This window comes from Camellia sinensis, chromosome 3 (assembly GCF_055761805.1).
Source record: "Camellia sinensis isolate YWXY chromosome 3, ASM5576180v1, whole genome shotgun sequence".
Taxonomy (NCBI): Eukaryota; Viridiplantae; Streptophyta; class Magnoliopsida; order Ericales; family Theaceae; genus Camellia; species Camellia sinensis.
Window position 1 is genome coordinate 177,091,346 of NC_138963.1, and position 17,900 is coordinate 177,109,245.

Consider the following 17,900-nt stretch of genomic DNA (forward strand, 5'->3'; position numbering starts at 1 on the left):
TTGTAGCATTTCATTAAGTAAAATGAAAGACTTACAAAGATCTAAATCAACCTCGTAGTGGTTTACAGCAGCAAGCTACTTGAAAACTACTTCTATGAATGAAATGCAGTGCAGGAATTTAAAGTACATAAATGTAAAGAACAAGAAATATAAAAACTGGAAGGAAAAATAAAGTAGATAAAACTAATTTTTCGGATCTGAGTCTAGGGGTGTTTTCTGAGGCCTTTTCTGCTATTTATACTTCTTAGGCCTCGTTTGGGAACAGGCTATTTTAGTAACTTTTTGACTTTTTACGAAAAGATGTGCAGAAAAGTAGAGAGGTGATGTGACAACTTTTAGTAACTTTTTGGCTAAAATAGCCACTTCCCAAACGAGGCCTTAATGACAACCGTCAATGGACTTCTAACCGTCGAACCATCCCTCCGTGATCACTGATTATGCTTCCTTGCAGTTAGCTCCACTATGTCATATGCAGTTAGGTTTCCCTTCTGATTTTGAATTTAAATATGTGAGTAACCGTTAAAGCCACGTCATCTTGCATCTCTTTGCTGATTCAGTGTTACGCAGATCTATAATAAACCAATGCTGACTGCCACGTGTGTGATTATGATTGAAGATTTGAATTGTCTTTCCGTACCGAACTGTGATTGGCTTGTACAAAATATGTAGCCAACAACTTCTATTAATTGATATAAAAAAATTAATTGACATTGATGGCCATAGCCAGGATGGCCAAATCCACGATTGTGTTTGGGTTACCTGAACAATCACTCGGTTGAGGCTGAGCGAACAGGCCCACACACAAACATCAGTTAGGCATATGTTAGGTAAGGAGTTAGTCACGTGGCATGACAAAGATTTTACAAAGTTATTGCACCTATACACCAAGCATTAAATGAGACTGTCATAACATTTAATGCTACATGACCTCACTCCAGGGCATGGTGAAACCACTTCGACAAGTAGACTGGAAGGGACAAGAAAATGATTAGTAAGTGATATGAGGAAGAATGCTCAAGGGACAAGTAATCTCCCCCCTCTCTCTCTCTCTCTCTATCCTCCTTCCACCTTCTCTTTCTAACTACTATTCCGACCACATTCACCTCTAACTTGTTCGTCGGAGGGTCAACGGGAAAGATCTACTCTCATTTCGAAACTTTCTTACTGGACTTGTTGCAGGTGCAATTTGAAAGACGAATGACAGTCAACCTGTGAAGCATTTGGATCAATTCGACCCATTTTATCCTGATCAAATTGCTTTATCAAACATTATAAATGAAAAAATAAGATAAAATATCACAAATTTAAGAACATGTTTCACCCGAAACCAAGTTTAGATGTCCCATCACTTATATTTATTTTCAATGTAATAACAGTGGCAATTCACACGATCAATTAAATGTAATAAAAAAATTTGTTGCATATTAAAATTTGGTGTATATTAAAAATTTGGTGCATATATACTTTATAATTTTTAAAAAATAATATAATTTTAATTTTTTAAGTCATAATTAAAAAAAATATCATAGATAAATACAACATGTAACCTAACTAAAGAATTCATAATTAAAATAATATTATAATTAAAAAAATCAATCATAATTAAAAAAAAAAAATACACCCTATTAAAAAAAGGGTGTATATTAAAAGTTACTTTTTCATTAACAAATTTAAATATGAGTTATGCTAGAGATTTTAAATAAATTGTTAAATTTTCTATAACCCCTAGTATAAATCTTTGATAATTTATTTAGAATTATAATATTTTCCTTTATAATATTTTCCTTTAAAGATAACCGAGGAGGACAACGAAGGGTTTTGATTGTTTGAAAGAAGAAGGCGTGAAAAGAACTTCCCGCTTCTCGCGTTGGTCTCCTTCTCTCTCTCTCTCTCGCGTCGAGTCCTCCATTTCACGACGGTTTCAAATCCAATTCACTCCTTAATTAATTTCAAATTACGATTCATTCATGCATTCCCATTCTCTCTTTTCGATTTAGATCGATATCTTGTTCAACCCCCTCTTTCGTTTTCTCCAACTCAGATCTGTAAGTTCTTCCCTTTATTTCTCACATCTTATCTACATTATTATATGTATACAAAATTCCACTCTTGAATCGGATACTATAAGATATATGGATTTGTTTATCTGGGTTCGAGCTGCTTTGCGATTTTGCTTCCAAGTCAAAATTTTCAGAAACCCTTTTGTTTTCTAACTAGTTTCATGATTTAATGTCTTCTCTTCGTTTCCAATGGCTTTAATGAGATTAATTTGGATTTACAATTTGCAATTTATGATTTTTTTATTTTCATAAAAAATATTATGTTTGGTTTGAAGTGTGTCGATGTGTACCCATTTGGTTTATTTCAATTTTTTGGATTTATTTTTGGGCAATTTCAAGCGTTATAAGTTAACCCTTTTACCATCATACTTTTATTTATTTGTCTGTGTTATTTAATGTTAAAATGTGTGTGTGTATATATATATAAGATATTTGGAAAGATTGCTTGAATTTGAATATGGTATGCTCACGTTGTTGTAATGTGTATAACATCTCGAGGGTTTTTTGTGACCATGGTTTTAACTGATTTCTGTTGAAGATATTTATTTATTTTAATCTTTGTCTTCATTCACTCTATTTAGGGAGATCAATTTTATGCAGTAGCTCCTATGGTTTTTGCTATTTATTGAACTCTGCTGTTGTATTTGTGTGCACCTACTCTTGGTGTAGAGGCTTTAAGCATGACCCTTAGGCTGTGTTTGGTTCATGGATTTGTAAAGTGATTTGGAAGGGAAAGGGAAAAGGTAGGTGAAATGTGAATGAAATATAACTTCATTTTGCCTACGGTTCACACACCTTTTTCCTTCCATGAACCAAACACACCCTTAGTGGATAAGGTATTGCCACTTGTCAGAGATACTCACAGCGATATCACTGGTGAGTCTACTGTTTGTTTTCCTGCAGATGACCATTTCATATTCTTATCTTTTGATGCAATTTAAGCAAGCATGGCATGGAATTTAGCAGTATTTAACCAGTTTGTTTCCCAGTCCAATGATAGATTACGTTTCAAATAAAAGACAAAACTAGAATCCCCACAAGGGTGGTTCTTGTAGAATACCCCAAGCTTTATGAGTTATGACAAAGCACAAAGGGGGTCTGGACGTTGGAGTTCTTGGTCTTTTGTGTGTGCACTGGGGCCATCTTGTTGATCGACAGAAAGAAAAGAACATTACAACGATCCATATGATTTGTTGTCTCCTTTTATCATTTTTCCACATTACTTGCTTTCATTCTCATTAATGAGTAAATCTTTAGTTTTTTAGGTATCAAAGTTACTGTATTAGAAGTTGCCTTCGCAATTTGGAGGTTGGAGCAAGCATATGGCTTATACAAAGTCATTTGACCCAGATATGGATATAGTTCTGTTGGCCAACTCCTTGCACAACTATATCAAATAAGGAATTGGTAAAATATTTGATTGAAAAATTAAATTCATCATACTTTCTGTTAGATTGGTAGTTTGAAATACCATTCACATCTTTGTGAAATGTGGGAAAACATTCCTTTAGATCTGTTACCCATGGTTTATTAATGCTTGAATTTTTTCTATCTTCTGAAATTGGAGTATTAACCCTGATTGGTGTGAGAAAAGAAAAATAAACTAGATGTACTAAATTGGCATGTAGTTTTGTAAACTTTACATGTATTTAAGCTTTTATATGTGAACTTGTTGCAGGCTATCTGAAACTTTTTAAATTTTGACTACGAGAACTGGAAGGTTAAGCATTATTTCAGTGCTAGATTCTAGTTGCGTGTTACCTGAGAGCCATGTTTTAGTGGGTCAGGTTCTGTACTAGATATATTGCTGGCATAATGGAAAGGGAAGACTCTATTGAGACAAAGAGCTTCAATTCTAAAGAGAAAGCAGACACAGCTAATGTTCAGAAGGAAGACCAGGAAAAGGAAGATTCTACTGAGAAAAACTCAGTGATTTCTCCGCCTGATGAAATGAAGGAGGGAAATACACCTCATGGTCAGGAAGGAGATGATGAGAAGAAAAATGTGAACGCTTTGCTTGATAAAAAGGATGGGGACATACCTGATTGTCAGAAAGATGACCAGGAAAAGGAAGACTCTGTTGCGAAAATTATGTTGGATATTTCAACTGCGGAAAATCCAGAGGATAAAGTTGATGTTCAGAAAGAAGATCTAGTGGGACCTGCTAGGGAAATGAAATCATCTAATGTCATTGAGGAAAATCCCAAGATCGTCAATGCAAGGAGTCTAGATGAATCAAATGAAAAGATGGATCAGGGTAAGGAATTGGCTTCTGGAAATGAAGAAGGAACAAATGAATATCTTGAGGAAATTCATGGTGAGAAGGAGGTAGAGCCTGTCTTTGATGGAACGGAGGTTCCTGGGATGGAAGCTAACAGGAGTACATCCACTCGTTCTTTGGACCTCGGTCCAGATACTCAAGGGTCTATTTGGCCTGAGAAAGCAGTGGCTCTTAAGAACTTTGTCAGGGAGAAGAGTGTTGTTGCTGTTTCGAGTGTTCTGCGTCGCCTTTCAGGAAAAAGTGATGATGGTGGACAGGACATTCCTAATGATGATGGTAAGAACGACAACATTGATAGAAATACTAAGGAAGTTGTCGATTGTACCAAAGAAAGTGAAGCCCAAGAAGCCTCTCAGAAAGCAGGAGAGAAGTCTGGATGGAATCCCCTAAGCCTTATTAAGATTTCACGTGATGTTGATGCAGAAAACAAAGCCGAACAGCAGGAAGAGCTAATTGAAGAATCATTGCCACTACCCATGAAGGGAAGAATCATATTGTATACAAGGCTAGGATGCCAGGACTGCAGAGAAGCTAGGGTGTTTCTACATAGGAGAAAACTCGGATACTTTGAGATTAACATTGATGTGTATCCCAGCAGAAAGCTGGAGCTTGAGAAGATTGCTGGGTCTTCTGCTGTTCCTAGAGTGTTTTTCAATGAAATCCTTATTGGAGGATTGAGTGAGATAAAGGGTTTGGAGGAGGCTGGCAAACTTGATGAGAAGATTGAGTATGTAATTGCAGAAGTGCCTGCATTTGAAGCTCCTTTACCACCACTTTCTGGTGAGGATGATATGTCCACTTCTGGGGCGATTGATGAGCTAGCTGTCATAGTCCGCAAAATGAAAGAATCTGTTCCTCTCAAGGACAGATTTTACAAAATGCGCAGGTTCACCAATTGTTTTGTTGGCTCTGAAGCTGTGGATTTCTTGTCAGAGGATCAGTACTTGGAAAGGGAAGAGGTTAGTTGCATTTGCATTTTCAATCTTTCTGAATAGATGGTTACTTTATGTGGTTGGTGGTTCACGGCCTGTGTAGTCCTAAGCATCTCATATGCACAGGTTAGAGCACATGTATCATGAATGCAAGACAAGGCCAATCTCCATTAATTGGCGATTTAAAAGACTCTGGATGTCTTAACTTTAAGCTTTTTGCTGAATTGCATGAATTAGTTCCATTTTGGAGTGGTTCAGCTTTATTTCAAAGTTGAAAACAGATTTGCTTAATTTTTGATTCGTTTTGAAGTAAAAATTTCCCAAAATTAGAATATGTATTACAAGTGTTCATGGTTTTGAGCTATGGTTTGATTTGAGTATCATTCACTCTAGGAGTTATTTAAGTTCTGGAATTCTGCAAATTTCAGACCATAGTCACCTATGTGTTTTATGAAAGTGAAGTCCTTGGCCAGGATAATGCCACTGAGTGGGTGATGAGATTGTAGATCCCACAGAACTCATGCTTGATTTGATGTGCATGGCCATCTCTATTTGCAATCCATCTGTTAGCTACTGTATATTTGGTCCACATAATTCTGGAGAACAGTCTCCTTTGGTCATCTTGTGCTGCTTGATTGGTGAAAACATTGTATTTGAATTTTTCTGTCTGGTATGCAACTTCATTTTATATTGTAGATGAGGTTTCTAGCTCTTACTGTTTGTAGATTCTGTGACAACTGAACACATATGGGGTTTTAAAGGCCTTTCTACAGGGACTGCAGTCTGATTTATCTTTTGTTACTTTGCCTTTGGTCCTACTTTAGAAAATTATGGAATTTCCCTTTAATTTTTTTGGGTTTATCATTTATGTATTCCCAATTGTGCCAAAGAACTTTTGGAGAGTGATGAATTCCTTTTTTTTTTTTTTTTTAAAGCTAAGTCATACCAAAGAAACCTTGATTAGTTTTGATCATTGAGACAATGCCACAATTACTTCAGATTGTTGATCACAGAGATAGTTTTATGTTCCCTTTGTCCTAAAGCTATAGCCTATAGTTCACTTTGGGAAAGAACAATGTTAATCGATGTTAAATGTAATTGGCTAATTGTTTATTGAGACCATCTTAGGGTGTGTTTGGTAACGTTTACGTTTTCAGTTTATATTTAGAAAAATTTTATAAACTGGTTTTTGTTTATTTTTTGTTTATTTTCAGAAAAAACATAAACTACAAACGTGTTTGGTAATTGACAAAATGTTTAAAAAAATTTAAAAATATAAAAAAGAGTGAGAAATGGCAAGTAGTGGCAAGTGGCGGCAAAAGACAGTGGTGAAAAGTGGTGACGGTGGGTGGTGGGTAACTGGTGGTGGTGGGTGGTGGCGGGTGGTGGCGGGTTAGTGGTGGTGATGGGTGGGTGGGTGACGGTGGCGGGTGGTGGGTGGCGGTGGCGGTGGCGGCGGGTGGTGGGTGGTGGTAGCAGGTGGGTGGCGGATGGCCGGTGATGGTGGCGGGTGGTGGTGGTGGTGGTGGGTGGGTGGGTGGTAGCGAGTGGGTGACGGATGGCCGGTGGTGGTGGGTGGTAGCGGGTGGTGATGGTGGGTAAATGGGTGACGGTGGCGGGTGGTGGTGGTGGTGGTGGCGGCGGGTGGTGGTGGTAGGTGAGTGGCGGGTGGTGGTGGGTGTTGGCGGATAGGTAGCGGGTGGTGGTGGTGGTGGGTGGGTGGGTGACGGTGGCGGGTGGTAGGTGGTAGCGAGTGGGTGGTTGTGGTGGTGGTGGTGGTGGTGCGTGGTGCGTGGGTGGTGCGTGGTGCGTGGTGGTAGGTGGCGGGTAGGTGGTGGGTGATGGTGGTGGTGGTGGTGTTGGGTAATAGTGGCGAGTGAGTGGCAGGTAACTGGTGGTGATGGGTGGCTGGTAGAAGCAGGTGGTGGATGGTGGTGGCAGATAGGTGGTGGATGGTAGTGGCAGATAGGTGGCGGGTGGTGGTGGCGGGCGGCGGATGGTAGTGGCTGGTGGTGGTTGGATGGCAAGTGGGTGGTGGTAACGAGGGATGGGTGGTGGTGGCGAGTGGGTGGCAGGTGGGTGATGGTGGCGGGTGGGTGGTGGGTGGTGGCAGGTGGTGGTGGGTGTGGGTGGTGGGTGATGGTGGTGGAAGACGGTGGTGGAAAATGGTAGCGGGTGGTGGCTAGTGTTGGGTGGTAAAAAAAAAAAAACTGAAAACTCAAAATGGAAACACATTTTTTGTGTTTTCATTTTTTGGCCAAATTTATAAACTGAGACCACTGATTTATAAATCAAAAAATTTACCAAACAAGTTTTTATTTGAGTTTTTAAAATTTTCGTAAATATAAACAGAAAACTGAAAACGTAAGTGTTACCAAACAGCACCTTAGTATTCCATTTTTGCCATTTAGTATTATTATTTTTCTGCCTTATCATTGCTGACCATTTTTCTATCTGTTCCTGTGTTGCAAATAGGCTACAGAATTTGGTCGAAACCTTGCAAGCAAACTCTTCTTCCAGCATGTTCTTGAGTGAGTAACTAAACTCAACTTTTTTAATGTGTTAATCTCTCTCTCTCTCTCTCTCTCTCTCTCTCTCTCTCACACACACACACACACACACACGCACACACACACACACACAGAGAAACAAACACACCTGATTTCATATTTCTTATAGAAATTTATATTTTTCATTATCTGTGCTGGTTTTACATTGCTTTAGCGAGAACTTATTTGAAGATGGCAATCACTTGTACCGCTTCTTGGATCATGATCCTATTGTGATGTCTCAATGTCACAACATTCCAAGGGGTATAACAGAAGTAAAGCCAAAGCCGATAATAGAAATTTCATCAAGGCTTAGATTTTTGTCTTATGCAATCTTTGAAGCTTATGCATCGGAAGATGAAAAACATGTTGATTACAGAAGTATCCATGGGAGTGAGGAATTTGCAAGGTTTGTGGGAACCTTTGATTTATATGGATAAACTTATTGTGGTATTTTAATTAACTTGTATGCTTTTATGAACATGGATGTATATTCAAGAACTTGTGGCCATTGAATTAAAAAATCTTTTGTAGGTATTTAAGAATAGTTGAGGAGCTTCAAAGAGTAGATCTACAGGATATGGCAAGGGAGGAGAAGATGGCTTTTTTTATAAATCTCTTCAATATGATGGCCATTCACGCAATTTTGGTTTGGGGTCATCCTACTGGAGCTCTAGAGCGTAGGAAACTGATGGGGGATTTTAAGTATGTTATTGGTGGGTGCACCTATTCGCTTTCAGCAATTCAAAATGGCATATTAAGGGCCAATCAGAGACCCCCATACAATCTTACTAAACCATTTGGTGTGAAAGATAAACGTTTTAAGGTGAGACGGTCACACTACCTTGCCTGATTATTGATGTCTATCCCAGGGATGAAACTATTCTTTGGTGTAAACTATTATACTTTCTTTTTTTGGTGCACTTGAAGGTGAGTTATTTATTGTAGGGATGACTCTTTCTCTCTCTGAGAGTGGGGGAATTGAAACCATGCTTGCTTAATATTATAAGTGCCCAGCTGTATATGACCAAAGTATAGGTGATTCTTGCTAGACTTATGAGGGGCAGAATTGACAAAATTTTATCTACCAATGTTGAATTAATGTGTGTTGATTGGCTGTTCTTTGGAACTCATGTTTTGTTTTTTTGTTAAGCTTCTCTTTTTTCTTGGATCAGGTTGCTCTTCCTTACCCAGAGCCCCTTATCCACTTTGCACTAGTCTGTGGAAACCGATCTGAGCCAGCCCTTAGATGCTACTCACCTGGGAACGTTGATAAAGAATTAGCGGAGGCGGCTTGTAATTTCTTAAGAAATGGAGGACTCACGGTAGATCTGAATACAAAGGTTGCGTCAGTCAGTAAGATACTGAAATGGTAGGTTTTTCTAGGAATGTGTTCATTGAACTGTTTCTTTTAAGTTAGGTGCCAAATGTATGAAAGAAAGAATCATGCTAGCCACTCTGGTCTAAAAGCATTATTGGTAACTCCCATGTAAAAGATCTTATAAGCTTTTTAACCTTGTATAAGTTAACAAACCTTACCAGTCACCAGAATTCAAGATGAAGTTGAACTTGTAAAAATCACATTTCTATGATTGAAGATTTGGTTTTGAACTTTTTTTTTGGATTAATTGGATACTTCGGCAGTGATTATTATGGTAAAGTTATGCTAAGTCTAGAAGATAAAGACTAACAACACGGTGGTGTTGGTAAACCCATGTTTTGCATCTATGCTGAAAAGAGGACTATATACGTTCGTTATTTATCAATTTAGCTTCTAACTTCTGTTGTCTTTTGCTATTTCCTTCATGAACACTCAGGTACAGTATTGATTTTGGGAAGAACGAGGTAGGGGTACTGAAGCACGCAGCAAACTACCTGGAGCCAGTTGAGTCTGAAGCTTTGCTGGAGTTGCTTGCTACGACTCAGTTGAAGGTGGTATATCAGCCTTATGATTGGGGTCTGAACTATTAGCAGTCGGTTTCAACTTTCCTATTAGAGCATCATATAACTTTATACATCTTCCCTTGCTTTAGAAGAAAACCCACATGAACAAATAGTGATAATGGTGTAAATGTACTTATTTTCATTCCACCTATATAGTCCTTGTAAGGGCCAAGTGATTTTGATCACAGATGACTTGGTTTTAGTGGTAATTTTACATGTAATTTCTTTTTGGTTAGTGGGCTTTAACACTAAAGGAAATGTTAAGTTGTTACATTCATATTCATTTTTGCCATGGGCTTCGTGCACCTGATTCTGTTTCCTGCAATGTGAAATATCATTTGTCTTTTGTTCAAAGCATTCTGACCCTCTTGCAGACCTCGCAGTGGCGGGTGCTTCGTTCTGGGATCTTCATAACTAAAATGGAATGATTTACTATGTTGAAGTATATTGTATTATTTTAGCTGGGCGATGGAACATGGGTAGTTCACATACTGTAAATGTTCTCAGCTGTAAGCTGTTGTTCTGTGACTTTTGATGGCTCTGAATGCAGTTTTGTGCTGTTATGGAGCAGATCACCATCCCACTGTTTTGAGCTGTTATGCATTTAAAGAGGATTAAAGTTAAATGCAAACTGGCATTATATATATATTTTTTCAATTTGGTTTTGTTAATTGGTTTAATCAAGTTCTGGACTTTGCGGAATTGGAAGGCAATGCTCAACTTAAACTTATAGCAACCTCTTTATTTATTTTTTTTTGTTTTAAACTTATAGCAACTTAAATAAGCTGATTTTCAGAATCAGCTCAAGGGTACTTCTGAATCTCAGCTTACAAGGAGGGTGATTCTATTTGGGCCCTATGAGACTGGTTGGACATCCTAACTTTATGAAATATTTTTATTACTATTCGTGTTTGATTTCAGTTTTCTGAATTCAACTTTTTAGAAATTGAGTTTTTTATTTTTCGTATTTTTTTTTTGTTTTTAGTGAATATTTTTAAAATTTTAAGCAATTGTTTTACCTTTTTAAATATATCTTACTTAGATGTATTTAAATAGTAAAATGTTTGTAAATTTTTTTAAAAAAAATTAATAAATACCCAAAAATACAAGAAAAAAATGTATTGAATTTTTGTATATATATATATTTTTATATTTTCGGTATTTAGTGAATTTTTTAAAGATTTTTTTTCCTAAATATTATATTTTTTAAAGTGTATTTATGTTAGGTGTGTCTAAAAATTTAAAAAATTGTTTAAAATATTAAAAAAATTCAGTGAAAAGTAAATTCTGAAAAGTAAATTTTTTGAAAAGTAAATTCTGAAATTGGAAACCAAACAGAGTGATTATATTCCTACTTAAAATGACTAAAAAGTATTTGATATTAAAAAAAAAAGAAGTATAAATTATAATGTTTTGGATACCACATCTAATAATCAATCTCAATCTTTCATTCTCTCCTTTTTTTCTCACTCTTTTCACTTTGTATTTTCATATTTATTTTCCTTGAATTCATCATTTTTACATTGTTATTTCATATTAAAGTCAATAATGAATAATAAAGAAGACATTTTCAAACTATTTTTATTTTTATAGAGAATGTAGATTTTCTGTTCATCTTCATCGTTTTTGGTCAATAAGTTTATGGAATTTGTATGGAAATTCGTACCGAATAAATTACATTTATTCAAAAACTTGTTTCCAAAGAGATTTCATATATTCGACACTGTGTATCCGAATTATTTGACATTGTTCAATAGTTACTATCTGAACAAATTGTTTAGGTTCGGCTCTATGTTTCTAGACATTTAATTTTTAAAACTTCTTTATATTCTAATTTCAAACAAAAGGAAATATTCGGTATTATATCTCCAAACAATTACATATGTTTGGAAATTTATTTCCAAATAAATCTAATGTTGTTTGGTATTGAGTATCTGAAAAAAATAAAAGTATTTGTCTATGTATTTCCATTCCTTTACACCTCGTTTGGATTAAATGATTTGCAGAGAAACGAAAAGAAATTAATTTCTCTGGATGATAATCACATGTTTGGATTACTAAACATAAGAGATGAAGAGAAATGGACAGAATTTTCTCTCATAACTCACTTTTTGAATCTCTCCAATATTTGGAAAGATTAGAAGAAAAAAGAGTGGGATCATTTTTCATAGTCTTATTTTTAAATGTTATGTTCCATTTAACCCTCCCTTTTTTTTTTTTTTTTAATATTTTATTAGTTCCGATTTAAGGTAATACGGCCAAATCACCATTGCAAACTTTTTGGGTGTGTTTTCATTTTAAAACCAATATGCAATAACAAATAATAATAGTTTCTCATTTTATAGAGAAAATTTATTTCATTCTAGGGAGAAAATCTCTCCCTCATTTCATGGAGAAAATCTCTTATTTATTCTATGAAAAAAAAATCTCTTCCTCATTCTAAGGAGAAAATCTCTCACATTCCCAAAATCCTAAATCGACTACCTTACTCTGATGTAAAGAAGCAATGTTGTGATCATTCACTTTGATCGAAGTGTAGATACTGTGAGCATCTACATTGCTGGCGGTTGATTATATTTGTATACATATAACAATTGGCTTAATATGAGTTGTGGTAGATAAATGTTGATGAGAATTTTCACATTACAAATGTATGTTGGTAAAATATTACATTAATGTTGTTTGCGCTTGTATGACTATATCTGAATGTGAATATTAACATTGATTAATAATGTGATGGCCACAACACTAATTGCAACACATTACAATGTAATAATTCACAATAATCAATGACTCATTACAATATGAATATTCACAACATATAATAATCATGCAAAACTCATACAATAATCAGTGATAGGTAAATATTTACATTATGCAATAACCATGCAATCATTAATCTACATTGCACGTCATGCAACCATCACATGTTTCTAATGTTGAAATTCACATCATAAAATGCAAACCATTAAAATATGATCATTCATAATAATAATAACTTCAATGAATGTGAATGTGAATGTGAATGTTCACATTCATTAAAATACCCACCCAATAAGCATATATACACATGAAGGTACCCATCTGTTGCAAAAATACAAAAATAAGAAAGTGAAACCCACACATTATAACTACATAATACCATAAGTATGAAATAACCAATGATATGTGAATATTCACATTTTGAAAAAAATATAGCTACGTCCATATTTTGCAATACTAATCCAAAATTGAAAACTTTATTGCCATCAGTACACATCATTATAGATTAGACAAGTTCAAATTCACACCACCAAATATAATGGCAATAAACAATATGTAAACATTTCCCTATAATAATATAACCAATAATATGTGAACGTTCACATTGTTCACGCAATGTGAACATTCACAACATCCAAAAAAATAGAGCCTTATATGAATGCATTACCAAATAAAAATCATAACCTCATTCAACAAAAATAAACTTCCATCTCCATCTATTTTAGAAAATGAAGTTGAAAGCAAAAAACAGAGCATATAATTTTTCATAAAAATCCAAACATAAATGATCATGCATTCTTAAACAAAATAATACTAACATTGTGATGAAATTATCTACTTGTTCTCTCCCTCTGATCAATGTCTGACTTTGCAAAATTATGTAAAAAAAAAAAAAGAGAGTACAAACAGACAATACTAATGTAGTTTTGATTCATCATCATTCTCCAACACCAACGAAACCTAGCACAACGAAACAACACCACAATGAGAGTGAAACTAAATCACAATCAAAAGTGTAAATCATGGTAACTGTCAAAATAGAAGGATAGTTAAAAAAGAAACGTGTGTATTCTTTTTGTCTGTAATATATATTAACAATAAATATAAGGGTATAATAGTTCAACAAATAATGTAAATTAGGAAAAAGGGACCTTATGGAATAAAAGTATAAACACATGGGATTAACTAGGTTATAAATTTCCTTCATGAACTTATTGGATTAGAACACCCCTAAATGAGATTTATTTATTTCATGCAAAAAATACAAGAAAAACTCTGTTTGTTTGTGTTTTTAAAATATGATTCTACACTGTGTTTTCAGTATAGTGTTTGGAACGTGTTTTGGAAACACGTTTCCAAAACTCTGCAGAGTTCTCCGCAGCAGTCGCGCTTTTCAGAATTTTTTTTTTCAAAATTTGGCCTAACGGGACATCTGGCTGGTTGACCGGAATAGTGATTTTTTTTTTTTTTTTTGCAATTGATATGTTAGTTTTTATATAATCGAAAAAAATATTTTCTGAAATTTTTAAAATTTTTTATGTGCTTTAAAATAATTTTGAGTTGTATGTTTAGTTATGAGTTGTAAATTTTTGTATCAAATATCAAATGTCACATCAACAATTTCCCATTCAAATCAAAACTTTTCTCAAAACTATTTTCAAAACTCTTTACCAAACAAATTTTCTACACTCAAATCATAATTCCAAACTCTACAAACTCTACAAATTCTAAATACAACTTATACTCTCAAATCATAATTACAAAACACAACCAAACGCTGGCTAAATGTGTGAGTTATTCATAACTAAATTTTTAAAATTTTTCTATCTTTTCCTTACAAAACTTTCATCTTAGTTTTTATTTTATATTTGTTTTCTTTCACTTCATTTTTTTTCACTTTCACTTTCACTTTCACTTTCACTTTCTATCAATTTTTTATTTTTTATTTTTTTTCCTAATCAAATGGAGCCTAATAAATATTATTCGAGGTGTTGAAAATAATATAATAAATATTAAATTTTAGAAGAGAAATTTTACTTACACCACTAATTTAACTCCCTACACCGTCGAAATTTTTTTTTAAAATTTTTTTTATTTTATAATTTATATAATTCTTTTGTTACCCTCATCCCTAACCTTTCTCCTTCTCATTACACCCAAAATCTAAAAAACCCTAACCTTGTATTCTAAATCCAAGATCTCCTAAGGACTACGCAATTCCTTGTATTTTTCTTGAAATTCATGTTCTTGTAATATGTCTTTTTGCTTTTAAATTGATTGCCAATGGGGATCTAATCATAGATTTACACACAAAAGGTAATTTAGCTTCATCAAATCAATCGATTTTCTGATATGATACTTGTACATGATTATTCGAGACTCAAATTCCTTTCAGATTTTGTTTTGTTTTGTTTTGTTTTTATTTTTTTATTTTTTATGAATTCTCGGCAATCAAACGGGAAAATATTTTGTTTTCATTATTTGGGAAGGCACAAAGCACCAATGAAGCTGGTGGTTTGGCATTGTTAAATTTCATTTTAATTCATATGTGAGGATCTCGTCCTATTTGGAAGCAATCCAAGTTTGTGTTAAACAATAATATTGTTCTAGTTAGTTCATAAAATTGTAAGTATCTGGTTATTGATTATGCACATTTTAATGGCTTGAATTTTTTTGGCATTGTTAAATTTCATTTTAATTCATATGTGAGGATCTCGTCCTATTTGGAAGCAATCCAAGTTTGTGTTAAACAATAATATTGTTCTAGTTAGTTCATAGAATTGTAAGTGTCTGGTTATTGATTATGCACATTTTAATGGCTTGAATTTTTATCTTAAGGGGGGGGGGGGGGGGGGAGGGTTGTGGGTGTTAGGGTTTTTTAGGTTTTGAGTGTAAGGAGAAAGGTTAGGGATAAAGGTAATACATGAATTATAGAAATTATAAAATAAAAACATAAAAAAATTTAAATTTTAAGAGTGTAAGGAGTTAAATTGGTGGAGTAAGTAGAATTTCCCATTTTAGAATGAAGTATTTAAGGATGTCTCTATTTACATACCACATTTTGTCTCAAGGCACACAATTAATTGGTTATTTTTTATTACAATAATGATATTACCTAAAATGATCAAAATGACCACAAAAGAATATCAATACATACCTTAGTTGAATACACAACATCCAAACCCTAACCCTAGCCACCATTGTTGCAGTCGTCGCCATTTCACCGCCGCTGCCTCGTCGCTCCTCTCTAGCTCCGGTGAATCCCCATCACTACAAACTCTCTCCGGCGATCTCTCTCTCTCTCTATCTCGCAATCTGTATTCTCGCGATCTGCAAGGTGGTGGGTTGTGGGGTTGGTAATGGAAGGGAGGCGTGACTAGGCTAGGAAGGGCACATCGGCGAAGCCAAGTGAGAAGAAGGGTTGATAGCGGTGATGATCTACAAAAGGAGGCGACGACGGGGCTGAGAGGGAAGTAGCGACAAATGTAAGGGAGGAGAGAGTGGTTGAAGAGTGTGGTGGCGATCTGCAAAGTGGTGGGTCCCTGGGAATGGAGGCGACTCATGGGACTGAGAAGTGGGCAGCGACGTTGCGAAGATGGAAGGAAGGGTTGACAGCGGTGGCCATGGTTGGTGTTGATGGTGGTTGCTAGTGATGGCTGCTGCCGTCGGTGGTAAGTGTCTAATAGTTAGATTTTTTTTTTTTTTTGAATTTGAGGTGTGTACCAAGTGGTGTGGGACTAAGGGCAAAAATGGAACGTTGTGTTGTGTGTTGAGAAAAATTATGTTTTTTTAAATTATTAAAGGTGTGAACTGAATAGTGGTATACCTTGAGACCAAATGTGGTGTGTAAATAGAAGCACCCGGTATTCAATCTTTTTGCTTCCGTTTGATTTAGTTTTAAAATCATGGTTTGAGTGTGAAGTTGTGATTTAAGTGTGGAGTTGTGAGTTGAATTTTAAAAATAGAAAATTTGTTTGGTTACAAGTTTTAAAAATAATTTTGAGTTTTTGAATTTTAGAAAATTTTTTGAATTGAATTTTAAATATTTTATTTTTTTAATATTTTAAATTTAAAACACAATTCCACACTTAAATCATAACCAAACACATAATTCAAACTCAATTCAAAAACTATTTTCAAAATTCATTAAACACATAACTCAAAACTCAATTCAAAACTCATAAACAATCTGTTTTCAAAATTCTATTAAAAAAAATTCAAAAAAATATTTTTTATTTTGTTCTTTAAAATTATTTTTTATTTTATATTTTTTTGAAAAATAATATTTGTTATTTTTTAAAGTATTGACTAAATAATTTGTTATGATTTAGATATAAAAAATTAAATATTTAAAAAAATATATATATTTTTTTAAATTCAAAATATTAAATATTTAAAAGGAATTTATAAAATAAAATAAAATATTTAAAATAAAAAATATACATTTTTTTAAATTGTTAATATTAAAAAAATACAACTCAAATATTTTAAAAAATATTAACAAAAAAATTTCGGAACTCTATGTCCAAAAATATTAATTTTATTCGGCCCTTAAAAATCGAAATAAATTAAAAAAAATCATAGTTAAAGTTTCGAAATATGTAAAAACAATGGGTACTTTTGTAACGAAATATTCATGTTATTCCGGTGATTGATTTCCGAGCTAATTTGCAAAATTCGGCACTGAGTTCCGACTAGAAAACCCAAAAAAAAAAAAAAAAAAAAAAAAAAAAAAAAAATACAATTTTACTTTTTCATCACTGATTTTGCTGTCACCATTGCTTGATTTTGAACTTCTATAGGTTTGCAACTTTCCATATCAAAATCAAGTAAAAATTGTTGAAGTAATAATTAAACGATGTTAATAATCGAGTATAAACTTAAAGATTAAAGCAATATGAGAGATGTTTTGTTTGCAAGTAACATAGAGGAATAGAGTGTGTAAGAAGTAAAATGACCACAATAGAAAAATTAGAGTTTAATTTTTTTGTTTCAAAAGGTGTATATTGAGATATTTCTATTCCTAAAAGATGTGTATAGAGAATTTATGTATATAATATTAAGAGTGTTGATCAATGGCTATTATAGTGATTTTTAATTAGAATATAATTGTCATTAGGGTACTTCTATTTACACATCACATTTAGTCTCAAGGCACACCATTACTCAGTTCATACCCTTAATAATTTAAAAAATATATACAGCTTGTTCGGTTATGGTTTTCAGAAAATTTTACTTTTTTATTTTTCATATTTTCAATGAATTTTTTTAATGTTTAAATATTTTTTTTAAATTTTTAAAAACACCTAATATAAATACACTTAAAAAGTATAATATTTGTGGAAATACAAATTTCCCCAAAGGGACCTCT

At 33.9% G+C, this 17,900-nt stretch overlaps 1 protein-coding gene across 2 annotated transcripts; it reads left to right on the forward strand.

Annotated features, from left to right (window-relative positions):
- Positions 1–1,758: 1,758 nt before the first annotated feature.
- Positions 1,759–10,120, forward strand: LOC114318302 (electron carrier/ protein disulfide oxidoreductase). Of its 2 annotated transcripts, none has more exons than XM_082921527.1 (7): positions 1,759–2,045; positions 3,739–5,300; positions 7,749–7,804; positions 7,998–8,231; positions 8,357–8,648; positions 8,998–9,194; positions 9,640–10,120. In XM_082921527.1, the coding sequence occupies exons 2-7, from the start codon at positions 3,876–3,878 to the stop codon at positions 9,791–9,793; spliced, it is 2,358 nt and encodes a 785-aa protein (XP_082777653.1). In that variant the 5' UTR covers positions 1,759–2,045; positions 3,739–3,875; the 3' UTR covers positions 9,794–10,120. The 2 variants fall into 2 exon arrangements, with proteins under 2 accessions (XP_082777653.1, XP_082777656.1); XM_082921530.1 differs by lacking the exon at positions 1,759–2,045 and adding an exon at positions 3,064–3,467.
- Positions 10,121–17,900: the final 7,780 nt, after the last annotated feature.